The sequence below is a fragment of the Heteronotia binoei genome, chromosome 11 (assembly GCF_032191835.1).
Source record: "Heteronotia binoei isolate CCM8104 ecotype False Entrance Well chromosome 11, APGP_CSIRO_Hbin_v1, whole genome shotgun sequence".
NCBI lineage: Eukaryota > Metazoa > Chordata > Lepidosauria > Squamata > Gekkonidae > Heteronotia > Heteronotia binoei.
The window spans coordinates 54,358,146-54,383,843 of NC_083233.1; the positions used below are offsets into that span (position 1 = coordinate 54,358,146).

At 46.6% G+C, this 25,698-nt stretch overlaps 1 protein-coding gene across 5 annotated transcripts in view; it reads left to right on the forward strand.

Moving 5' to 3' along the window:
• Positions 1-25,698, forward strand: part of NF2 (NF2, moesin-ezrin-radixin like (MERLIN) tumor suppressor) — a 112,604-nt gene that overhangs the window by 23,799 nt on the left and 63,107 nt on the right. For all 5 annotated transcript variants that reach the window (XM_060249747.1, XM_060249748.1, XM_060249745.1 and 2 more), the window contains exons 3-4: positions 7,598-7,720; positions 9,640-9,723. In XM_060249747.1, the coding sequence (XP_060105730.1) occupies positions 7,598-7,720; positions 9,640-9,723 (207 nt within the window). The remainder of the gene's footprint in view (positions 1-7,597; positions 7,721-9,639; positions 9,724-25,698) is intronic.

Consider the following 25,698-nt stretch of genomic DNA (forward strand, 5'->3'; position numbering starts at 1 on the left):
TGAACATTTTCTAAAAGACCAGGATCTATAGAATATCTGAATTTGCAAAAAAAAAAAAAAAAATCTTCAAAATGCATGGTCTGGCAGATCCGGGATTACCTTTGGAGAGGAATTATATAGGTCCGTACTGTACTGTACATTTCAGAGAGCTCTGAGAGAGAGCAGATAAGAAGTGCTATAAGGGTGAGGTTTGGCTTTCTAAACAGCTGGGGAAGTTGCTGAGAATTTCTGATTTTGTGTGACTGTGTGATTGCTGAAAATTCTGAGTTTGTGGTTGCTGGGGAACTGCTGTTTGTTTGGTTTGAGTGGGCTGAAGATGATTGTTGCTGATTGATTAGGAGTGGCTGTGTTCCTGGGGCAGACTGAGGCCGCACCCTCTTTGCATTATTAAGCTGCGTCTTGCCAGAGGCGCGAGCTGAAGGGCGAGAGTTAAAGGGCTCTTGGCCTGTGGCTCTTAGCCTGGGGGCTGTGTAAGGAACAGGAACTCAGATCCCATTTTTTCCTTGTGTTCCCAATAAGGTAAGTAGACCTTCCAGAAGGAGAGCCACATAAACAAACAGGATTTAAAAGGGGACTGTATATTTTAAAAAAAGCTATCATGAAGGTAGAATCCCAGCAGGGCGGTGGGGGCTTTCAAGTGTTTTGCACTGAGTGTCACATGTATGACTATCTGCCCACAGGACAGAAATCTTGGGTGTGTGCTTGATGCAAGGAGCTCCTGGTCCTCAGGGAACAAGTTCATACCCTTGAGGCCGAGGTGACTGACCTGGAGTAGCAGAGACAGTCAGTTAGGCACTCGGAGAAGACTCTCGGGGACGTATTAGATGAGCCCCACTCTGAAAATGGCAGCCCTGTTGCTGCCAGGGAGCATGAGGGTCGAGAGGGAACAGGGCACCATTCCGATGATAAGGGGAATGCGCCCTCAGAAAGGACCTCTTCTTCAGTTGGTGAGCGGGTATCCTTTCGTGCCAAGGAATCAACCCTGGGCAGGGGTGGGGGGTCTTGGTAGTTGGTGATTCGATCCTTAGGCAAGTAGACAGCTGGGTGGCAAAACTGTGTACTGACTGTATGGTGACTTGCCTGCCTGGTGTGAAAGTAGTGGACATTGTGCGTGTTGTAGATAGGCTGATAGACAGTGCTGGGGAGGAGTCAGTGGTTGTGGTGCATGTTGGCACCAACGATGTGGGGAAATGCAGTTGTGAGGTCCTGGAGGAAAAGTTTAGGTCGCTAGGCAGGAGTCTTAAGGCCAGGACCTCCAAGATAGCCTTCTCAAAAGTGCTACCTGTTCCACATGCAGGGCTGTAGAGACAGGCACAAATTAGAAGTCTCAATGTGTGGATGAGACGATGGTGTAAGGAGGAAGGATTTAAGTTTGTTAGGCACTAGGATGCTTTCTGGAACAAGTGGGAGCTGTACAAAATGGATGGTCTCCACTTGTCCCCAGATGGAACCAGGCTGCTGGCACTTAAAATCAAAAAGGTGGCAGAGCAGTTTTTAAACTAAATCTTGGGGGAAAGCCAATAGGAGATGAAATGTCTCTGGTTTGGGAGAACGCATCTCCAAGAGATGAAGGGTTACTTTTCTACTGTCCACTGAGATGGTGACAAACAGTATGGACTGTCTGCCAAAGTCTCGAGGCAGCAGGAGGAAGGTTGCGGGCCTAACTTGCCTGGGAAATTATAGGTTTGTATACAAATGCTAGAAGTGTTCAAAGTAAAATTGGTGAGTTGGAATGTTTAGTGTTGAGGGAAAACATAGACCTTGTGGGAATTTCAGAAACTTGGTGGAATGAGGAGAATCAGTGGGACACAGTGATTCCTGGATATAAGTTATATCGGAAGGATAGGGAGGGAAGGATTGGAGGTGGGGTGGCTCTGTATGTCAGAGAGGGTATACAGTCCAGTAAGAGTGAGGTCAGAGAATTCGATTCCCTTCTAGAAATGCTTTGGGTTGAAATAGAGGGCCCAAAAGGAAGTTTAACTATGGTAGTTTGTTATCGCCCACCAAATCAAAAGATAGAGGATGAATATAATATGATGGAAGGATTAAAGATAGTGGCTAAATGTAAAAACTGTCGTAATAGGTGATTTTAACTACCCGCAAATTGATTGGGTCGATATGTGTTCAAGTCGAGAGAAAGAGACTGAGTTTCTAGACACCCTCAATGACTGTGCTATGGAGCAGATGGTCACAGAACCTACCAGGGGTGGGGCGATCCTGGATTTGGTCCTAAGTAATGCCCAAGACTTGGTGAGAGATGTAAAAGTGATTGCACCGCTTGGGAACAGTGACCATAACTTTATTGATTTCACCATTTGTATAAATAGGGAGTTGCCCCAAAAGACCAGCACAACCACATTTAACTTTAAAAGGGGTAAATTCTCTGAGCCCAGGAGGCATGTGAAGAAGAAACTGAAAGGAAAGGTAAATACAGTCAAAACCCTTGGGGAAGCTTAGAGGCTATTTAAAACTACAATCCTAGAAGCTCAGATAAAATATGTACCACAAGTTAGGAAAGGCACAAACAGGTATAAGAAAAGGCCTGCATGGTTAACAAACAACGTAATGGAAGCTAAAAGGTAAGAAGGACTCCTTTAAGCGGTGGAAAGCTAGTCCAAGTGAGATAGATTAATAAAAGGGAACACAGGATGTGGCAAATCAAATGCAAGACTATGATCAGCCAGAGAGGCGGTGGGGCCCTTGGATGACCAAGGGGTAAAAGGATTACTGAAGGAGGATAGGGAAATGGATGAGAAGCTGAATGCATTTTTTACCTCCATCTTCACTGTGGAAGATGAGAAGTGTTTGCCCGCTCCAGAACCACTAATTTTGGAACGGATGTTGAAAGACCTGAGTCAGATTGAGGTGACAAGAGAGGAGGTCCTACAACTGATTGACGAATTAAAAGCTAATACCTAAGTCACCAGGTCTGGATGGCATACATCCAAGAGTTCTGAAAGAACTCAGAGTTGAACTTGTGGATATCCTGACAAAAATATGTAATCTTTCATTGAAATCTGCCTTCGTTCCTGAGGACTGGAAGGTAGCAAATGTCACCCCCATCTTTAAAAAGGGTTCCAGAGGAGATCTGGGAAATTGCAGGCCAGTCAGTCTGACTTCAATACCGGGAAAGTTGGTAGAAAGCATTTATCAAGGACAGAATGAGTAGGCACATTGATGAACACAAGTTATTGAGGAAGACTTAGCATGGGTTCTGTAAGGGAAGATCTTGCCTCACTAAACTGTTACAGTTCTTTGAGGGGGTGAACAAACATGCGGACAAAGGTGACCGAATAGATGTTGTTTACCTTGACTTCCAGAAAACTTTTGATAAAGTTCCTCATCAAAGGCTCCTTAGTAAGCTCGAGAGACATGGAGTAAAAGGACAGGTCCTCTTGTGGATCAAAAACTGGCTAATTAATAGGAAGCAGAGAGTGAGTATAAATGGGCAGTCTTCGCAATGGAGGACGGTAAGCAGTGGGATGCTGCAAGGCTCAGTACTGGGTCCCATGCTCTTTAACTTGTTCATTAATGATTTGGAGTTGGGAGTAAGCAGTGAAGTGGCCAAGTTTGCAGATGACACTAAATTGTTCAGGGTGGTGAGAACCAGAGAGGATTGTGAGGCACTCCAAAGGGAACTGTTGAGGCTGGGTGAGTGGGCGTCAGCGTGGCAGATGAGGTTCAGTGTGGCCAAGTGCAAAGTAATGCACATTGGGGCCAAGAATCCCAACTACAATTACCATGGCTGAGGCACCTGCTGACAATGGTTTAGCAGTATCAGAGGCCATCCTGCCTTAGCCTGCGAGGGAAGCCTTGCCACTGGCCCTAGAAATACCCACCAGGCCTCTGCTGGCCAAGTGCAAAGTAGTAATAATAATAATAATAATAATAATAATAATAAACTTTTATTTGTATCCCACCCTCCCCGCCGAAGCAGGCTCAGGGCGGCTAATGCACATTGGGGCCAAAAATCCCAGCTACAAATGCAAGTTGATGGGTTGTGAACTGGTAGAGACTGACCAAGAGAGAGATCTTGGGGTCGTGGTAGATAACTCACTGAAAATGTCAAGACAGTGTGCGACTGCAATAAAAAAGGCCAACGCCATGCTGGGAATTATTAGGAAGGGAATTGAAAACAAATCAGCCAGTATCATAATGCCCCTGTATAAATCGATGGTGTGGTCTCATTTGGAATACTGTGTACAATTCTGGTCACCGCACCTCAAAAAGGATATTATAGCATTGGAAAAAGTCCAGAAAAGGGCAACTAGAATGATTAAAGGTTTGGAACACTTTTCCTATGAAGAAAGGTTAAAATGCTTGGGGCTCTTTAGCTTGGAGAAACGTTGACTGCGGGGTGACATGATAGAGCAGGGGTCCTCAACCTAAGGCCCGCGGGCCAGATGCAGCCCGCTGAGGACGTTTATGCGGCCCGCCGGGTTATGGCAAAATCAGACCAGAAGTGACGTTCGACCTAAACTCACGTTAGCAACGCACACTTCCGGCACTGGGCTGAGGCGGCGGAGACAGAGTGTGAGGTGATACCGAGGTGAAGTAAGTTCCCAGGCCGGGGTGTGTGGTGTGGGGAAGGGAGAGAGATGCAGAAGACGGAGAACTGACGGCCCGCGGCCTTGTACAGTAACGGCAGTCCGGCCCTCCAACAGTCTGAGGGACAGTGAACTGGCCCCCTATTTAAAAAGTTTGAGGACCCCTGTGATAGAGGTTTACAAGATTATTCATGGAATGGAGAAAGCAGAGAAAGAAGTCCTTTTCTCCCTTTCTCACAATACAAGAACTCGTGGGCATTCGATGAAATTGCTGAGCAGTCAGGTTAAAATGGATAAAAGGAAGTACTTCTTCACCCAAAGGGTGATTAACATGTGGAATTCACTGCCACAGGAGGTGGCGGCAGCTACAAGCATAGCCAGCTTCAAGAGGGGATTGGATAAAAATATGGAGTTGAGGTCCATCAGTGACTATTAGCCACAGTGTGTGTGTGTATATAATCTTCAAAATACATCAGTTTTTCAGGACCATGTTCCTATTGGGCTCTAAAACCTTGAACTAATCATAAAAGGCTGTTCTGCAGCATTAGTACTGTTCTAGCTTCAATGTAATTAACAGTGTTGGACTAGATGATATTAAAGGTCCCTTCCAACTCTATAATTCTTTGATCTTTAGGACTCTCGTTTCTATTTTTTTCATTTTGGTAGGTTTAGTCTTTCACTCCCTCCTCTGCTTAATAGTTTAAATATTCCAGCTTCTGCTTTGTACACATTACTTAAATTTATTGGTAGAGTTGCTTTATACATCTCGTCAGGTTTTGAATATTTAGTTCATACAAATTGTCTCATGACACTGTACCTTCATCAGAAATAAACATACTGAAACTGGAGTTCAAGCTGCTTAAACCAAGACTGATACACTTATTTGAGTGGCTGTTGGTATGAGTTTGGAATCTTAAAATGTTGTTTTTGCATATAATAAAGGTATGTCTTCTCGTGCTGCAGTACTTGTGCCGCAGTACCTGAATAAATCCAGCCAGCTGCTGTGAAATGGCAGCCCAACTTGTTATTTATAATATCCATTATTTGTTTTCTCCCCCCCTTTGAATGAAGGATGATCACTGAGTTTTGCTGCTTTCAAATTCTTTATGATACAATTAAATTTCCATTACGTTAAACACCTATACCAGAGCAATGCTCTCACTTTGCATTTCAGATGTTAATGCTTGTGCATTTTTAAACTTGGGGTGCCCTGAATTTCCTATTAATCAAGCTATATAAGAAGTAGACTGGATTATTTTAGATAATTATTAGACAGTGAGGTAACTTTTAAAGATTTATGCTAGCCTCAGCTGTATGGTTTTCACTACAATCTTAAGCAGAGTGACACCCTTGACTTCAGTGGTCCTAGTGGGGTGTAGCTCTGCCTAGCTTTGCACTGTTACAGTTTTAAATGTTTTGTCATACTTTCCCCAAATATAACAAGCTGCTAAAGAATTAGCTGCTTTTATCTGTGACACAGTTTCTCCAGTACCCATGCTGCCAAGTAGTATGCATTTTATTCAGAAGTAAATCTTAAATTCAACAAAATGTTTAGTAAAACTGCTTAGGATTTTATTTTAATTTTTTTAGCAAATTTGTAATAATTGGCCAAAAAGGTGGCTGTTAGTTGCTTGTTGTTACTTTGGAAAAGTTACGCTCTAGTTTCAAGCAGGTAGCCATGTTGATCTGCAGTAAAAGAGCAGGATTTGAGTCTTGTAGCACCTTAAAGACAAACAAGATTTCCAGGGTATAAGCTTTGACTACTCAAAGGTTTATGCCCTAGAAATCATGTTGGTTGTTAAGGTAGTACTAGACTCAAATCGTGCTCTTTTTCAAAGTAGATTGCTTAAATTCACAGGCCTGCTTGGCATATCCAGTTTCCATGTCACCTTGGCTAATTGTAAAAGGTGCAAGGATTTATCCCATACTGAGCAGCTGTAGTTCAACGATATCTCTTCCAGGTGTCTGTTCCGAAATCCCCTGGTCAGCATTGTCTTGTTAAGCCTCACACGTTGTATATGTGACCTAGGGGGTTTAGTCTACGTTGGTGTTTTCTAACTTGGTGAGACCTCAGTATCTGAAACTTTAATCATAACAAACCAGAATCTGAAATGAAAGCAGGAGCTTTAAATGTTATTATCTAAAATGGTTCCTGATGGTATGAACGTCCAGAGTATTAGCCTGTTTGTTTGGTTTTTTCTTTTGGGAGGGGGAGGGGGGGAGAAATAGTAAAAAAAAAGGGGGGGGAGGCGGAAGGCTGCACAAAATGTTCAGAAATCAGTGGAAAACACACAGAATGGAAATCAAGCCTGTACTTGCACTGATGGAGCGGACTAGCAAATCTAACATCTGCTGGCTTTTGAAATATTTCTTGAAGAGAACCAAATCAGGTTTAACCCCACCCCACCCCCCGCCCCCGACACACACACACCTTACTTCCAAATCTTGGCTTTCATTCAGTGATCTTCACAGCTGAATAGTTTCCAGATAACACTGTTCATCCTTAGGGCTAATGTGATGTCACTGGGGCAGTCCTGTGTGTTAGAACACAGATCTGTAGCATGGCTGCAGGGGACCATTGGAAGTGTACGAGAGTGGCAGGCAGGTGCTGAACCCTCCCCCAGCCCCCCTTGTGCCCTCACAGTTCCTCTCCTGCAGTCTTTCTCATTGCTGTGTTCTATGACTGGGAGAAGGGTACCAATCATCCCTCATCCTTCTTTACAGTTAGGGGTGCAGCTAGTGGTACAACCCAGCTTCTAAAAAACAGGGTATGCTGCCATTATGTCTGATTGGCCCCAAAGATGTCTGAGTAAGAGCTGTGTGTATTCAAGAGTGTTAGAAGAGTGACATTTAAATCCAGCAGGGCTGAAAGATTCTCAGTCCTTGGTTGAAGGCACAGGGCACACCAGGTAGTATGGCATTTTGTTGCCTTTGCTTGACTGTGGTTTCTGGCTAGGTCGTGGAGAAAGAGCTCCTCTAAACTATAAGAGAGAAAAACTTGTCTCAGAAAGGTTGTTTCAGAAAGGTTAAATAGAGCTCTGATCCTGCAGGTCCTGGACCATGATGTTCCAAAGGAGGAGCCTGTCACTTTTCACTTCCTAGCCAAATTTTATCCAGAAAGTGCTGAAGAGGAGCTTGTCCAGGAGATCACTCAGCACTTATTCTTTCTTCAGGTAAGCTGCTTTGTAGGGGAGTCTGGGGGTTGGCCAGCCCTGTAGAAAATAAACTAGGAGAAATGTTTTTGGAGTGGAACAGAAGTCTATAATTTTCAGTCCTATCAAGGAAACTGCTGTTGGGTTTGCTCAACATGTCAGGTGACTTTAAAATTTTTCATTATGTGAATCTTGGTGCCTATGTAGCCAGAAGCACCTGATTGCCATGGATTGGATCCTACATCTCCTTTCTACCAATAGAGAAAGACTTTTTCTTATCAGAAAAAAATATTAACTTGTACTGAATCAGGCTTTCGGTCCAGCAAAGTCAGTATTGTCTACCCAGCCTGACGGCAGCTCTCCAGTGTCTCAGGTAGCGGTCTTTTACATCACCTACTTCCTGGTACTTTCTAACGAGAGATGCCAGAAATTGAACCTGGGACCTTCTGCAAGCCAATCAGAGGCTGTTCTCCACTGGAAAAAGTCTTTCTCCCTTGAAGGAAAACTTAGCAGAAGAGAACCATAGGATCTAATTTAGTGGAGGGTAGTCACAGAACCCTATCCTGTGTCTCTCCTTTAATGCATGGGATCCAGTGTATGTATTAATCTGGCCCATACCCAACCCATGCTGATTACAAGGAGGGTCTGAAGATGGGACACTTTTATAAACTCAAAATGGGGCAAAATTTTACCTCATCGACAGAAGCCAGCATCCCAGCGCAGAGCAGGTCAAGCTGCCCCTAGGGTCAGGGCTTTTTTTGTAGTAAAAACTCATTTGCATATTAGGGCACACCCCCTGACATCACAATTGTTTCACACAGGAACTCATTTGCATATTAGCACACACCCGCTGGCACCAAGTCAGCCGGAACTTTGCTTCTGTGCATTCCTGCTCAAAAAAAGCCCTACCTAGAGTGCAGTGTGGAGCTGAAGGGGTTCCCTTGCTTCTTCAGACATGGATTTAGAAGAGGGAGTATTTCAGGTCATAGCCAGGGCCATGAATGAAAAAAGCATGCCTCATTTAACAGCACATGAAAAGATAGCCCAGGAAATAATCCATAAGGTTTACAAGTGTACTCTTTCAAAAACCTTTGCAATGGTCTTTTTATTTTAATTGTTTTACCCCACTTTTCTCCCACACTGAGGACTCAGAGTGGCCTACGAAATGAAATGCGCACAAAAAAGAACACTTTGATCAAAAGTATACAGTGGGCTGCTGATGCAGTGTTAAAGCGGGTAATAAGTCATCAGGACATCCCAGGTTGGGGCTGGTTCCACCAGAACAAGGGTCACAGGATGCAAGCCACATGTTAAGACCGAAGAGCCTTGGCTTCAAGTACCTGCAAAAGGATGAGGGTCATCTGCTCAGCCTAGGTCTTACTTAGCTTGTCCTTGAGTCTTTAGGTTCCAGAGTTATTCCAAAAAGGGAGCAGCAGGCAGTGCAAACTATTTGGACTGCAGGTGCAGGAACAGTTCTAAGTAGTCTTGTGTCAGTCTAAAATGTGATCAGGCTCAGACTCTTAACTGAATGTCTGGAGACAGTCAGCTAAGATGGAGCTGAAGTAAAACTTGGGAACTTTAGTATTAAATGTTACAAATTGATTTTTAAAAACAAGGCACAGGAGCCAGGAAATCCAAATTGATGGTTCTCTTGGCACCCTTCAAGAACATTTTCTGTTGTGCTTATTGGATAAGGATTTTTATTTTTGACTTTACAAGTAGCATTTGCTTGCATTTCACTCGGTGAAATGAAGCCCTCCTTGTAATCTCCTTTTATGGGTGACGATGGAATCTTGGGCCCTGAAGTCTGTAAATGTAAGAATTGTAACTGAAAATTAACAGTCTGGCAGGCAGCTGTGAATGTCTGTTATGAAGCAACTCTGGATGTCTGCTGGAGCTGCCAAACTTAGCAGTGTTATCTGCTCAATTGTTTTGCTCAGGTAAAGAAGCAGATCTTAGATGAGAAGATCTCTTGTCCACCTGAGGCATCTGTTCTCCTTGCCTCCTATGCGGTCCAAGCTAAGGTAAGTGTAGATACTTCCTAGGACTTTCTTCTCCTCCTTGTCTGGATTTGATTCTAGCCTGGCTTTGTTTCTTTACCTGTCAAGTGACATGCTCTGGTGCATGCTTTGGTGGTTTTGTCCCCATGGAAAATGAATGCAGAAGCAACAGTCATTTTCCATGGATCTGCCTACTCTTTTTCAGCTTCCAATCCAGAAGAGACATTGTTTGCTCCTGAACTGAAGCTCCCAGACTTTGACCATTTCCACAAAAGAGCACATCCCCACATAGGCATTCTTAAATAAATGAACTATGTAAAACTTTCTGCACAACTTTTTGCCTCCCTAGGAATAGATTTAAAACCAGTACCCCCTTACCCCATGTTTTCTGTATTCCTTTTTTCTGCAGTGTTTGTTTTCCCTTTGGATTTTGACTCACAGTTTTCCAGTGAGGAATTCGCATATTAGAATTTAGTGTCCTGCTGCACCGCCATTTTGGGTTGTCAGTGATGCGTGTTCACTCTGCTTACAGCCTCCCTGCCCCCCAAGGTTGTTCTGGAGACATCTGCCATTTTTTTAAAAAAATATTGATTGCATTACAATTTTGTCCTCTGGAGAGCCAGTTTGGTATAGTGGTTAGGAGTACGGACTCTAATCTGGGAGAACAATATTTGATTTTCAACTCCTCCACATGCAGCTGCTGGTGTGACCGTGGGTCTGTCACAAGCTCTGCCAGAGCTGTTCTCTCAAGAGCAGTTCTCAAAAGAGATCTCCACCCACCTCATAGGGTGTCTTTTTGGGGGAGGGGGAGGGAAAGGAGATTGTAAGCAGCTCTGAGACTCCTAGTGAAGGGCAAGATATAAATCCAGTCTCCTCCTCAATACAGCAATGTTATAACATTGTTCTGAGCATCTGTGGACACGTTGAGGAGTCCACAGTCCATGGCCAGGTCTCCCCCGACATGGCTTTTAAAGGGAACATGACTCCCTTACACCTCCCTCCCCCCCACCCTGCAAGCCAGTCTTCTGAGGGATATTTAGCACATGCTTCTTTTTTTCTCTCTCCCCTAAACTTTCTGGATTAGGATCAGTAGTGCTGGCAGGGAGGGAGAAAAAGAGAGCAAGTCAGAAGGAAAGTGTTCGAGGAGGAGGGGCCATGGCCAAAGCTTCAGCCTCACCAACTCCCCCCCCCCTTTAAAATCCATCTCACTTTTTGGGTGCAAGGGCAGGGTAGAGAGAGAGGCTGTGGCAATTCCTAATTTAATTTGCAGTGACCACAGGGCAGATGTTTAAAAGGGTGGACAAAATAGTCCAAGAAGGCATAGCTTCTTCTAAGAGAGTGCTGGTGTGCATAGGAGAAAACAGAATTATTTGTCTTTCCTCACTCCCCCGTCACCCCAATTCAATTCAGAGTGAAGTTTTGAAATTGTCTTTGAGTTATGGCAATTGGAGGGGGGTCAGTCTGTCTGCCATTTGAGAGCTGAAGGCGATTTAGAGTGGCCTAGGGGATTCAGTTAACTCTTCGATGTGTTAGGATCTTTATCTAAGGGGTTCTGCTGGCAATGGGGGAGGGAGAAGGTGCCCCAAGCCAGCCTTTTTAGCAATGTAATGACATTGTAATGTTCCTGGCATGTGCAAAGAAATTTTAAAAAGGAAGGCACCATTTAGGGTGGCCAGACCGTCCCGGTCTCCCGGGACTTTCCCGGTTCTGGCCCCCAATTCCCAGCTCCCAGGCTGGCTATACCGGGTGACCATTAGGAAGTCCCGTATAGCCAGCGGGGAGCCGGCGGGCCGCGCTGCTGCGGGCGGGGAAAGCGGCGAGTGAGGGAGCCAGCGTCCCTGCGCGTGCGCACAACTGTGCGCACGCGCAGGGACGCTGGCTCCCTCACTCGCCGCCTTCCCCGCCCGCGCGCGGGGCCCGGCGGTGGCGGAGGCCGGGGAGGCCGCAGAGAGGCTGGCGCTGGTCCCTGGAGGGCCTCCAGAGGCCAGCGGAGGCCGCGGAGAGGCCGGCGCTGGTCCCTGGAGGCCCTCCAGAGGCCAGCGGAGGCCGCGGAGAGGCCGGCGCTGGGTCCCTGGAGCCCTCCAGAGACCAGTGCCGGCCGCCGCCAGCCCCGCCAGCAGCACCAGCCCGCCGGAGGAGAGGCCGCCACCTGCCCTGGAACAAGGTAAGCAGGGGGGGCCGAAAGCGGGGGTGGGGGCGGCTGTGCGGGAGGGGGCGGCCTTCCTCCTCCCTCCTCCTCCCTCCTCTCCTCCTTCCTTCCTTCCCTCCCTCCCTCCTCCCTCCTTCCTTTCTTCCTTCCCTCCCTCCCTCCTCCTCCCTTCCTTCCCTCCTCTCCCTTCCTCCCTTCCCTCCTTCCATCCCTCCCTCCATCCCTCCCACCTTCCTTCCAACCTCCCCCCTCCCTCCCTCAACCTCCCTCCCTCCCTCCTTCCTCCACCTTCCCTTCACCCTTCCCACCTTCCTTCCCTCCCTCCCTCCCACCCTCCCACTTCCTTCTCCCTCCCTCCCTCCCTCCCTCCTTCCCTCCTTCCTTCCCCTCCACTCCCCCTCCTTCCTTCCCTTCCCTCCTCCTTCCTCCTTCCTTCCTCCTTCCAACTCCTCCTTCCTTCCTCCTCCTTCCCTCACCTCCTCCCTCCTCCCTTCCTTCCTTCCTCCTTCCATCCTCCTCCCCTCCTCCCATCCTTCCTCCTCCCTCCTCCCTTCCTTCCCTCCCTCCTTCCTTCATTCCTTCCTTCCTTCCTTCCTTCCTTCCTTCCTTCCTTCCCTCCCTCCCTCCCTCCCTCCCTCCCTCCTTCCTTCCTTCCTTCCTTCCTTCCTACCCTTCCTTCCTCCCTTCCTTCCCTCCCTCCTCCCCTTCCATCCATCCTTCCTTCCCTCCTCCCCTCCCTCCTCCCTTCCCTCCTCCTCCCCTCCCTCCCCTCCCTTCCTCCTCCCCTTCCCTCCCTCCCTCTTCCCTTCCCTCCCTCCCCTCCTTCCTTCCTTCCTTCCTTCCTTCCTTCCTCCCCCTCCTCCCTTCCCTCCTTCCTTCCTTCCTTTCTTCCTTTCCTCCTTCCCCTCCCTCCCTCCTCCCTTCCTTCCTTCTCTTCCTCCCCCTCCCTCCTCCCTTTCTTCCTTCCCTCCCTCCCTCCTTCCTTCCTTCCTTTCTTCCTTCCCTCCTCCTTCCTCCTCCTACCTCCCTCCTTCCTTCCCTCCTCCCCTCCTTCCTTCCTCTTCCTTCCTTCCTTCCTTCCTTCCTTCCTTCCTTCCTTCCTTCCTTCCTTCCTTCCTTCCTTCCTTCCTTCCCTCCTCCCTCCCTCCCTCCCTCCCTCCCTCCCTTCCCTCCTTCCTTCCCTCCCTCCCTCCCTCCCCCTTCCTTTCTTCCTTCCCTCCCTCCCTCCCTTCCTTCCCTCCCTCCCTTCCCACCTTCCTTCCCTCCCTCCTCCCACCTTCCTTCCCTCCCTCCTCCTTTCCTTCCTCCTTCCTCCCTCCCCCTCCTTCCTTCCTTTCTTCCTTCCCTCCTTCCCTCCCTCCTCCCTTCCTTCCTTTCTTCCTTCCTTCCCTCCTTCCCTCCCTCCTCCCTTCCTTCCCTCCCTCCCTCCTCCCTTCCTTCCCTCCCTCCTTCCTTCCTTCCTTCTCCTTCCTTCCTTCCTTCCTTCCTTCCTTCCTTCCCTCCCTCCCTCCCTCCCTCCCTCCCTCCTCCTTCCTTCCTTCCTTCCTTCCTTCCTTCCTTCCTTCCTTCCCTCCCTCCTCCCTTCCTTCCTTCCTTCCTTCCCTCCTTCCCTCCCTCCTCCCTTCCTTCCCTCCTTCCCTCCCTCCCTTCCCCTCCTTCCTTCCCTCCCTCCCTCCCTCCTTCCCTCCCTCCCTCCTCCCTTCCCTCCCTCCCTCTTCCCTTCCCTCCCTCCCTCCTTCCTTCCTTCCTTCCTTCCTTCCTTCCTTCCTTCCTTCCTTCCTTCCTTCCTTCCTTCCTTCCTTCCCTCCCTCCCTCCCCCTCCTCCCTTCCCTCCTTCCTTCCTTCCTTTCTTCCTTTCCTCCTTCCCTCCCTCCCTCCTCCCTTCCTTCCTTTCTTCCTTCCCTCCCTCCCTCCTCCCTTTCTTCCTTCCTCCCTCCCTCCTTCCTTCCTTCCTTTCTTCCTTCCCTCCTTCCTTCCCTCCTTCCTTCCCTCCCTCCTTCCTTCCCTCCTTCCTTCCTCTCCTTCCTTCCTTCCTTCCTTCCTTCCTTCCTTCCTTCCTTCCTTCCTTCCTTCCCTCCCTCCCTCCCTCCCTCCTCTCCTTCCTTCCTTCCTTCCTTCCTTCCTTCCTTCCTTCCTTCCTTCCTTCCTTCCTTCCTTCCTTCCTTCCTTCCTTCCTTCCTTCCTTCCTTCCTTCCCTCCTTCCTTCCCTCCTTCCTTCCCTCCTTCCCTTCCTTCCCTCCCTCCCTCCCTTCCTTCCTTCTCTCCCTCCCTCCCTCTGGCCACCCCTGGAGTAGACAATACTGACTTTGGTGGACCCAAGCACTGATTCAGTGTAAGGGAGCTTTGTGTTTGTGACTGGACTAGACAATACTGACTTTCGTGGACCCAAGCACTGATTCAGTGTAAGGGAGCTTTGTGTTTGTGGCTGGACTAGACAATACTGACTTTCGTGGACCCAAGCACTGATTCAGTGTAAGGGAGCTTTGTGTTTGTGACTGGACTAGACAATACTGACTTTCGTGGACCCAAGCACTGATTCAGTGTAAGGGAGCTTTGTGTTTGTGTCTTCTGGTGCAATTTTGTTCTCAGATCCTGTATTTGCTTCATCAGTATATGGGATAAGGCACTTTCTCAACTGTGCTGCATAATGCAGCCTATTTATTTTGTCCTGTTTGCTCTGTTGGCTCTATCTGCGCCACCTTCATCACTTTCGGGGTGTGGATCCCCCAGTGGGATGGTCTCCCGACGCCCTCCGCCGGCTGTTTCTGATAGCCCTGCGCCCCCTCTTTCATTTGATATGTGTCCCGTGTGGGTGCCACCCTCCCGCCGGGAGATGCCGCAAAATGAGCCCCCTTGAGGCTTATGGCGGCAGGGCTCGGGGGAAGCAAGCTAGACTGCTGTTCTTTTGAGGGGTTATAGAGTGTTTTGAGCCCGTCCCTGTGGCATCGGTCCCATCGTTGTGGGGCCCAGGGGGCCGGCGCAGCGGCACGCTGAAGCAGCCTGTCGGTCACTTCCGGGTTCCTGTCCTGCATCTCGACCTGTGTTATTAGTGACAGGCTGCTTCGACGTGCTGCTGCGCCGGCCCCCTGGGTCCCACAACGATGGGACCGATGCCACAGGGACGGGCTCGAAACACTCTATAACCCCTCAAAAGAACAGCAGTCTAGCTCGCTTCTCCCGAGCCCTGCCGCCATAAGCCTCAAGGGGGCTCATTTTGCGGCATCTCCCGGCGGGAGGGTGGCACCCGCACGGGACACACATCAAATGAAAGAGGGGGCGCAGGGCTATCAGAAACAGCCGCCGGAGGGAGTCAGGAGACCACCCCACTGGGGGATCCACACCCCGAAAGTGATGAAGGTGGCGCAGATAGAGCCAACAGAGCAAACAGGACAAAATAAATAGGCTGAATTATGCAGCACAGTCTCACTGGAATCTGACTGGCTTCTCAGCATGGAACCCGTTCTCTCTAGTCTTCTCACTTTGAGAAAAGTAAAAAAAGAGTTTCATTTAACTTTACTTCCCCCTTTCCCTCTCTATAAATAATCTTGGTGTTTCCGGCGGTGATATTTGGGGGATTTGTGGGGATGTCACAGGAAGTGCTGTGAAGTCACTTCCTGTTTCCGGCAGTGGCATTTGGGGGAAATGATGTCACAGGAAGTGATGTCACTTCCTGCTTCCGGCAGGTGGTGCGGGGGGGAATGATGTCACAGGAAGTGATGTCACTTCCTGCTTCCGGCAGGTGGCGCGGGGGAAAATGATGTCACAGGAAGTGATGTCACTTCCTGTTTCCGGCGGCGGCACGACGTCACTGGAAGTGACGTCGCCGGAAGTGACGTCACTGCGCGTGCACCCCTACCTTCCCCCCCAAAGGTGTCCCTGGCTGACCTTCAGACATTATGGCCACCCTAGCACCATTAATGATAAAGTGCAGCATGGACGGCAGCACCGTTCCCTTTCAAAGTGAATGTGAAACACATGGGGCATGTCCGATCGTGGATCAGATCTGAAAAATACGAAGTGAAAGCCTTCTTACGGAAGGAGTGCTGCGAAGTTGAAACATCAGATGGAAATTTAACCCACTGGTAAAAAGAAGTTAGGCTGTACTGCAGAAATGGTCTCTGTAAACAGCAAGTCCTGGGAGGTTTCCATTTTTTGGAACTCTCCTCCCTCCCCGCCATCTATTAAGACTTTCTGAGGACTGTTTAATAAATTTGAGGGGGTACAGCTTCAGAATAAACGAAAACATGATAGAAGTGCAGTGGGGTCTCCAGGTTGTTGCCTGGCATTATTCATGACAAGCTGTTCTAAATTAATTGGCTGAATATCAACCTGTATTTTCAATGAAGTCTTTAGCTGAGGACAAATTGCTCATCCGTGGCGTACATTTGCGATCATACTCAAACCTTTGCCTTGCGCCATCTTGTGGAATGAGCTTTGTCACTGATGTGATGTGAGTTTGCTCTTGTCTCTCTTGACGACTTCTTTGATTGCAATCATACAGGGAGTGGTGATGGATTTGTTCGTTGCCTCCCTAATGTTCATAGCTCCTCCGTTTGCTGACAGCTCTGTACCTTGCCTCTTTGCGTCATCTCCTCTTTGTTCAAACAAAAAAGGCACTCCTGGTGGCGGTGTAGTTATGTAGTGAAACGATGTTCTAGATGCACAAATATTGATAAATGGTTATTTTTAACGAGCTGCTATTCTTTCTGGTCCTTGTAAGTGGTGACTAATGCACCTTATCTTTTACCTAAAAATTAAATGCTATGATTTTGTGTAGTGAGCTTGCTGTCTGGGGCAGATGAATCTCTTAATAAGTGTTTACGAAAGAGTGTATTGTATTGAACACCCACTGGCCGTCCTGCTATTAGACTGCACAGGGGAGCATTTGTCTTGTGATTTTGCTGTTCCTGCATTATGTTCTTAAGCAGGAGGTGTATAGAACAACTTTAATTGGCCAAAAAAACCCCAAAACACCCTAGCTTTGCTTAGCAGAATATGCCCACTTTTACCTGTTGAGCTCAGACACGGTTGTTATAGTGTTTCATAAGATGTTTTTCTTGCTAGTGAGCTCTTGCCCATTATTGACTGGCCACATGCTTGGCAATACAATGTTATCTTGCATTTCACTGGGAAATTGTACACAGGGATCATTTTCAGAGTTCATTAGCAGCCTGTTTGCCAGCGGCCGGCACCTCTAACTCATGCACAAAGATTCTCTTCTTGTCCTGGTGATTCCCACAAAAGTCCAATGCAAAGGAGAGAGACTATCTGGAGAATTCCGTGGGGGCCATAAATAATGACGAGGTTGCAAACCAAAAGATAAAAAAGCAATATAATGAATTATTCGAAATAATTATGTCAGTAAAGTACAAAACCAGAATGGTCATGTCCAAGATAATTAATGATGGAATATCTATGTTTCAATCTTGGATTATGTTAATAATCTTTTTTTTTTAACCTACCAGCATTTCTCAGGTTATATTTAGGAATTCATAGGGCATGGATTTCTTCTATTGTTGTGTGTTACTTGGTTAAATGTTACAGGAAAACATATGTTTTGGAATAAAATATAACAATAAGATGTCTTTCTGTATGAAACAATCAAAATACACATTGAAATTAGCTGACCAGACTACTTGAGAACATCTATGGGCCCCCTCCCCCTACCCATATCTGAAGAATGAGGTAGTGTCGTGACAGCTGCTAGATTTAGACCTGGGAGAGGGGAGGAAAAACTATAGTCTCATTTTAGAAATAAGCACCTAATGGTTCTAAGTGTGACAACTTTCTTCCTATGCTGGGCACGGCAGGCTTAATATAAAATTTTGCATCCCTAGGGCTGAGCTATGAAGCGTTAGACATATATTTTGATCAGCAGCAGATCTGCTGTTAGGTTAATCAGAAAAACAAGTTAGTTTACTGTTATTCGTGAAACAATGAAATCAACTTTAAACTGTTTGCAATGAGCTATAATTTAATAGGTAACATTTCAATATATGCAAGCAATTAATGGAACTTGTGTTTGGTTTTTATCCTGGAAGACCATATTACAAAACAAACAAACAAACCTAAAACAGAAGTTAAGCAACAGCAAGTATTAAACAAGCAAAAATCTATTAAATGGCATTCTCTCTAATCTTTCTGGCTCACATACCTTTTGTTATATAATAATAATAATAATAATAATAATAATAATAATAATAATAATAATAATAATAATAATAATAATAATAATAATATTTTATTTCTATCCCGCCCTCCCCGCCAAAGCAGGCTCAGGGCGGCTAACATCTCAATTCATACAATAAATTATACAACAGGTTTTAAAATCACATTCACTTAAAAACAGTCCAATTAAAATTAACATTCCTAGTGCTACTCTATTAGGTGTAAATACTATGGCGGAATCACTTAAGGTGAATCATCAGTCGTTCAGTCAGTAAAGGCCATCTTAAAAAGGAAGGTCTTGCAGGCCCTGCAGAACTGTTCAAGGCTCCGCAGGGCCCGCACTCAGGGGAGGGACGGTGGCTCAGTGGTAGAGCATCTGCTTGGAAAGCAGAAGGTCCCAGGTTCAATCCCCGGCATCTCCAAAAAAGGGTCCAGGAAAGTAGGCATGAAAAACCTCAGCTTGAGACCCTGGAGAGCCGCTGCCAGTCTGAGAAGACAATACTGACTTTGATGGACCAAGGGTCTGATTCAGTATAAGGCAGCTTCATATGTTCACTTCTTCCGGGAGCTGGTTCCATAGGTGTGGAGCTGCAATGGAGAAGGCTTGTGTACGGGTATTCTTTAATTTTGCCTCCTTTGGCCCGGGGATAGTCAGCTGGTTCTTCCCAGCTGACCTCAGTACTCTCTGGGGTTCATATGGGGGGAGACGGTCCTTCAGGTAGGCAGGTCCTCGACCATATAGGGCTTTAAAGGAGATAACCAGCACTTTGTAACGAACCCGGTATACACCTGGCAGCCAGTGCAGTCTGCGCAGCTCCGGCTGTATGTGCTCCCATTTCGGGAGCCCTAATAACAGCCTAGCCGCCGTGTTCTGCACCAGCTGCAGCTTCCGGGTTCGGCACAGAGGCAGCCCCATGTAGAGGGCATTACAGTAATCCAATCTTGAGGTGACCGTTGCATGGATCACTGTTGCTAGATCCCGACGCTCTAGGAAGGGAGCCAACTGCCTTGCCCGCTTCAGATGAAAAAACGCCGACTTGGCAGTGGCTGCTATCTGGGCCTCCATTGATAGTGAAGGCTCCAGTAGCACTCCCAAGCTCCTGACTCGATGCGCCACTTTCAGCAGCACACCGTCAAAAACTGGGAGAGGAATTTCTCCTCCCAGAGCGCTGCGACCCACGCAAAGGACCTCTGTCTTCGTCGGGTTCAACTTCAGCCCACTCAGCCTAAGCCAACCTGCCACAGCCTGCAGTGCCAGGTCCAGATTCCCTGGAACGCAGTCAGGCCGACCATCCATTAGCAGATAGAGCTGGGTGTCATCTGCATATTGATGGCACCCAAGACCATACCTCCGGGCAATCTGGGCAAGGGGGCGCATGTAGATGTTAAATAACATTGGGGAGAGAGCTGCTCCCTGCGGCACCCCACAATCTAGTGTGCGCCGCTGGGACAGCTCACTCCCAACTGCCACCCTTTGTCCCTGTCACTTGAGGAAGGAGGAAAGCCATTGTAGGGCCAACCCCCTAACCTCTATGTCGGCGAGGCGGCGGGTCAGTAACTGATGGTCGACCGTATCGAACGCAGCTGACAGATCTAACAGCATCAGCACTGCCACGCCACCTCGATCCAGATGCCTCTGGAGGTCATCTACCAAGGCGACCAGCACTGTCTCCATCCCATGGCCTGGGCGAAAGCCGGGCTGGCAGGTGTCAAGGATGGAAGCATCATCCAGGAAGCCCTGCAACTGCAACGCCACTGTCCTCTCTATAATTTTACCTAAAAACGGTAAATTAGAGACCGGTTGGTAGTTTGCCAATTCGGCCGGGTCTGCTGTACTCTTTTTCAGGAGGGGATGAACCATAGCTTCTTTCAAGGGTGCTGGAAAACGCCCCTCCGAGAAGGATCTATTTATGATGTCCCGTAAAGGACATCTAAGCTCCCTCTGGCAAGATTTAATCAGCCAGGAGGGGCAAGGGTCCAAATCACAAGTTGTTGGGTGTGCAGTCGAGAGAATTCCATCAACTTCCTCCAGGCTGAGTGTGTCGAAGTGATCCAGAACTAAATCGGAAGACAGGCACGGGGCCTCAAGTTCATGTACTGTATCCAATGTGATAGGCAAGTCCTGGCTGAGCAATGTGATCTTATCCGCAAAAAATTTCGCAAAAGCCTCACAGCCTATCTCTAATTCTCTCACGTTTGGTCTGCCTTGAGGCAGAGTAGCAAGGTTTCCAATTATTCTAAATAATTGTGCCAGGCGCGAATTTGCAGACGCAATCCTAGCCGCAAAGTAATCTTTCTTTGCAGCCTTGACTGCCATCTCATAAGACTTCATAAACGTTCTATAGGATGTTCTCGTCGCTTCATCACAAGTATGCCGCCACTGCCGCTCTAGCCATCTGAGCCCTTGTTTCAGCTGTCATAGCTCCGAGATGTACCATGGAGCCAGCCTCACACGAGGGCACAGAGGGCGTCGAGGTGCGATCTCGTTGATAGCCCTGGATAGCCGGTTTTGCCAGGCCTCAACCAGGTCATCAAGGGAATCGCCAGGGTGCCAAATGGTCATTGGTTAGATGACCAATAAGAGCAACTCTGTTCTGCTGCTAGGTTAAGTGCCCCATCTAGCAAGGGAAGCAGTCCTCGTTCCCGGTCCAGCTAATAAATGATACCATAATGAAATAAGAAAGGTCTTGCCACCTATGCAGCAGCATTCTTAGCTTCAGAAAATATTTGATAACTTCTGCAGGAAAAGGTCTATTTTAAAATATTTAATTATGATCAAATAATAAGCAACCTAACTACTCAGTTGAGAGATGTGCTTTACCTGGGATAAATTTGTCTTAGGGCTTAGAATTCTGTTGCAGTGCCTGAAATCATCTAATCTTCTGCAGAGTACATCTTTAATAATGATAATAAAAATAATGCAGTACCATATTTGGCATTTTACAGAATAACCAAAGTGAAAAACCAAGGCGCCTACATTCTAGAGGGAGGGAGGGAGTGGGAAGCAAGGGCTAAAGACAAGCTGGCCAGGGTCCTGTGAATCCAGTTGAGTTGTGGGTGAGAGCCAAAGGTGCAAGTCAAACGGGTGTTTCAGAGAAGATAGTTTTTGAGCAATGTATACTGTGTATTTTGCAAATTCTTTGCCATACTGGCCATTTCCCAGCATTGTGCATACTTTGGTTTTAAAAACAATCAAGGTACTTTCTTACACGCAAAAGGATTTTTCCCTGAAAAACACGAATCGTTGCCAGTTCTAAACTTTGCTTGTTCTAGCCTCTTGAATTTTATCGCACCCTGATTCCTGCTTGTGCTTTCCCCCCCTCCTTATTTGTTATTTCCAAAACGAATAACTCTTTGGTATCTCAAAATATAAATGCAAACAAAATGTATGTGATACAAGCAAAACCAGATGTCTGGTTGATAGAGAAACCATCTATAAGTATAAACAGAAACATGAATCAGTGTTCGTTCAAGAAGAACCATTTTCCTGACACTTACAAAGATCTAATTTAATTGAAAAGCTTTGTTTATGTTTTTCTTTTATGTCAAATTATTTGAACCAGCATCTCTTGAAATATTTATGCTATTCTTGATTTTTTTTTTAAAGGGGGAAAATGACTTGTTTAATTTTTCATTTAGGCTTATTCTTTGGTAAATCACAAATTCATAAGTAAAGATGACAACTGATTAAAGATTTTTTTATAAAAAAAATGGGTTGGCTTTTCACCTGTCAATGAAATTCATATTCATTTATTGTAAAACTTTGATGAATGTGTTTTTTTAAGAAAATTCTTGAAGGAAGGTAGTAATTTCTCTTAGGTACCTGATAATTAAATGAAGCTACCACTGAAGCCTGGAAGGAGCAGCTGATTTTAGATTTTTTTTGCTAAATGTAGAATCATAAAGTACAGAATGTGCCTTGTGTGCACTTACTAAGAATTACACAGCTGCAGTAATGAACAAGTGCAAGGCCCACCAGTATTGCAACTCCAGACAATATGCATTACCTTTTATCCAATCCAATCAACCCAATCGCACCTTTATTGGCATAACGAAAAGAGATATACAGAGACTTGTCAACCAAACAACAATCAGATATGTCTGTTCAAAGCATAAAAGGCTAAACTAAGATTAAGATCACAATAAAACCTGCTTAGAATAATTTTTAACAATTTCAGCCAAGAATTTGGCAACAGCTTTTGTGATATCGATTATGTTGTCATTTAATAGGAAACGGCAATCAATCCTATTTTCTTGAATGTAGGACAGTAAGGAAAGACTATCTAACAGAACCTTCTGGAGATTAGTATACAGTTGGCAGTTCAATAAAATATGCTGGATGGAATCCGGTGAGCTTGACCCGCATAGACAATGTCTCTCTCTAAAGGGGCCTTGAAGAAATCTCCCATAGGAAACATTAGCTTTTATGTTGCATGCTGGGTTGTTTGTTTGTTTTTGTATTTATGTAGAGCAGAGGTGTTGAACTAATTTCTACGAGAGCCAGATTTGACATAAATGAGAGCTTGTCAGACCGGGCCATGTGTGTCATAAAATGTAATGCCAGGTACTGGATATATAAACTTTATAAAGAGCACAAACAAATACAATTAATTTTATATATATATATATATATATATATATATATATATATATATATATATATATATATATATATATATATATATATATATATATATATATATATATATATTTTAAACATGCTTAAAAGATTAGCACTCTTGCAGTACTTTGTTTATTTAACTGCTTCTGATAACTGACACCTCTTGCTCTGATTTATTGCATCAAAATCTGAAGACAATCTCTGTGCTGTAGCGATCTTGAGTATGCTGTTCAGGTATGCATCTGTAAGTTGCAAACCTACTTTTGAAATCTCATGGTCAATGCAATTGAGCCTAAGACCCAGGGGAGAAAACATGAAATGGCTGAGCATTGTGAGCTTTTGTACTAAGTTACTTTGTGTGCTGGTCAGCCAATGGAGAAAATGGAGGCTATGCTCTGTAGCTCCTGTGCTATTGAGCAAGCCTGGCAAAGCAAGCTGTGATGCAGAAGGAAGCAAGAGAGGGAGAAGGAAGCAGGCAACACTGAGTTGCTCGTGGGCCTGATAGGAGCCCTCTGGGGGCCTGATCTGACCCTCAGGCTGCACGTTTGACACCCCTGATGTAGAGTGTGTGTGTGTGCGCCTGGAAGTCATGGCAACTTCTAGTGACTGGCCCCTACTGGGGGCCTGGAGGGATATTCAGAGAGGTGGATGAATAAAGCCTGCCCCTGCCTCCTGGCTCTAGTATTTCAAGGAGGTCTTCCATCCAAATACTAGCCAGGGCTGACCCTGCTTAGCTTCCGAGTTCTGACAAGATTGGACTTGCCTGGGTTATCCAGGTCAGGGCATGTTGCATACTGTTTTTATTGCTAGAAGAGAAGGCATAGCAATTCCATCCTAAGACTGGATGGGAGCAGAGCCATATCCAGGAATTTTTTCCAGGGGGGCACTGCTAATTAAATTTAAGCTTCTTACCTGGCCACCTCTGTGTCGCAAGATGCCTCCAGACTGGGTGTGTGCGCACGTGGTTCTGCTTCCCCTTGGGCAGCACGAGGGGCAGAGAGAAGTCGGGTATGCAGACGCACAGCCCCACAACAGCCTGCCCAGCCACCATTCCCTCTGGTAGCTGGCTGGCCTGTGTGGCTCAAGCTTTCTGTCCTCCCCTTCCAATGTGTCCACAGGCTTCCATCCCCTCTGTTGTTGTCTCCTCCTGCAGGCTGTTAAGTGAAGAGGAGGAGGAGGGAAGCCGCAGAGGAGGAGAAGCTGTGGTGAAGGGGAAGCCACAGCTTAAACGAGGTGTTTAAAAATGTAAGCAAAAGAGGGTAGGGTAGGGGCATCCCTAATTTGAAAGGGGGCACTGCCTTTGTGCCCTACTACTGGTTACAGCCCTGGATGGGAGGGGGAAAATGATCTTTCATAGCTTTATTTTTTATCAAATTTGGCATAGGACAGAGAGTACCAGTAGGTCCCTGTGTTCTGTGTGGCGGAAGTTTTTTCAAGTCCAGAATCTACTCTGCTTCTCAGGGCTGGCTCCTACTACCAGCAACCCTAATGTGAGATGTTTGAAAGAATGCAAGAACAGCCTCCAGACTGCTGATGAGGTAGCTTTGTCATTCCAAGATCAATTTGTGACAATTGGCCTCGGGTGGGGGGGATTGTACTCACGTTCACTGTGTTATCCTTTTTGTAGGCACCCCAAAGACACTATTATGGCATCCTATTCTCAGATATCTGCCAGGTGCCTGCCTGGTACCTTCTCGGATAAGTTTTTGTAGCATTTATTTCATGAATCAGACTCTGAGTCAGATGCTGATTGGGCATTTCCTTTACATCTGTGCTGGGTCCAAATTTGGCACTTCCGTCCTGAAGCCCCTCTTGGCTCGTATGAGGCGTGGGAACGGCTTTACTGCCTAGAGGATATGCATGCAAGTCATGGATGCTGAGCCCTGGCATTTTTACTCCAACTTTAAATAGAGGCTGATTGAGTGACTCCTGACTTCCTGCATGCACTCTCTTTCATCGTCTATCTTGCTAAACAATCCCAGACTTCCTCCCTCTCTGAGCTGAGTCCTCACCGAGGACACAGAGATGGAGGATGTTGTGCATGCTGGGATTAATGATGAAAGGAAATCATGTCCAGGCTTTCTAACTGGGCAATGTCAGCATGCTGCAAATCCAAGTCAAAATATTTCCCACATATATTGCTTGTAAATCATGCACTCTTGTGTCACCCGCTCCAAGGTGGCCGCTCTGTGCCCCTTTGTACTGTGTCGTTTCTGCACAAGTTGCAGGAGCAGCCCGTCTGAATCCTTAATTTCCAAGGTGATTGTTTCATTGGGTTTCTCGTTATTTGAAGGGTATCGACACAAAATGATGGATCGTATGTACTAGCGTGAATAATGATTTGGTGCACTTGCCTGATAACAGTGGTATTCAGTGGCCCAATTTAGGTAAAAGAGCTTTTGGCAGCAGGACAGATAGCTGTCTGGAGGATCTCTGACTTCCCATCTAAATCTTACTTGCAAGGGAAGTTGATGGTCAAGTACATTAACAGGGATGCCGATGAGCAGTACTGGAATGATTGCCAGGCTACATAAAATAAGATATTGCTTGGAGGCCTAACAGCCAGGTGTTTATGCCACATGAAGTACCCAGGTGGTTTAGCCAGCTCACTAGCAAGCCAGGATGATGAGCGATTGTACTTTATGGTCTCCAGCACATGGGCCTTTTAGTTAGAATCTGGGACCTGAAGTTCGGTAGCAGAGAGGGCACTGTCCAGTTGTCCAGGCAAAGGAAGCAATCCAAGTTTCCAGTACTTATGCTAATGGCTAATTTGGAGGCTGCGCTGCTTGCCAGTCACAAGAGCTGATGCTATGCAACTTTATTCTCTTCCATACTTCAAGAGGGCTTGGAAAGTTGATCACACCCAGTTCAAAGTAGTGTACTAGGCTAAGTCCCAGCTGTGGGCCATGAGGCTCTCTGTTCAAGCTGAACAAGGCAAATAGAATCTGTTTTTGGTGGGAGGGGGGAGTTGTCATTTGCACACTGATTCGCACACCAATTTGCACACCCATGCCCCTAGCTGATGTTTTCTGGCTCTTCCTCTCCACATCTGTACAGGTTC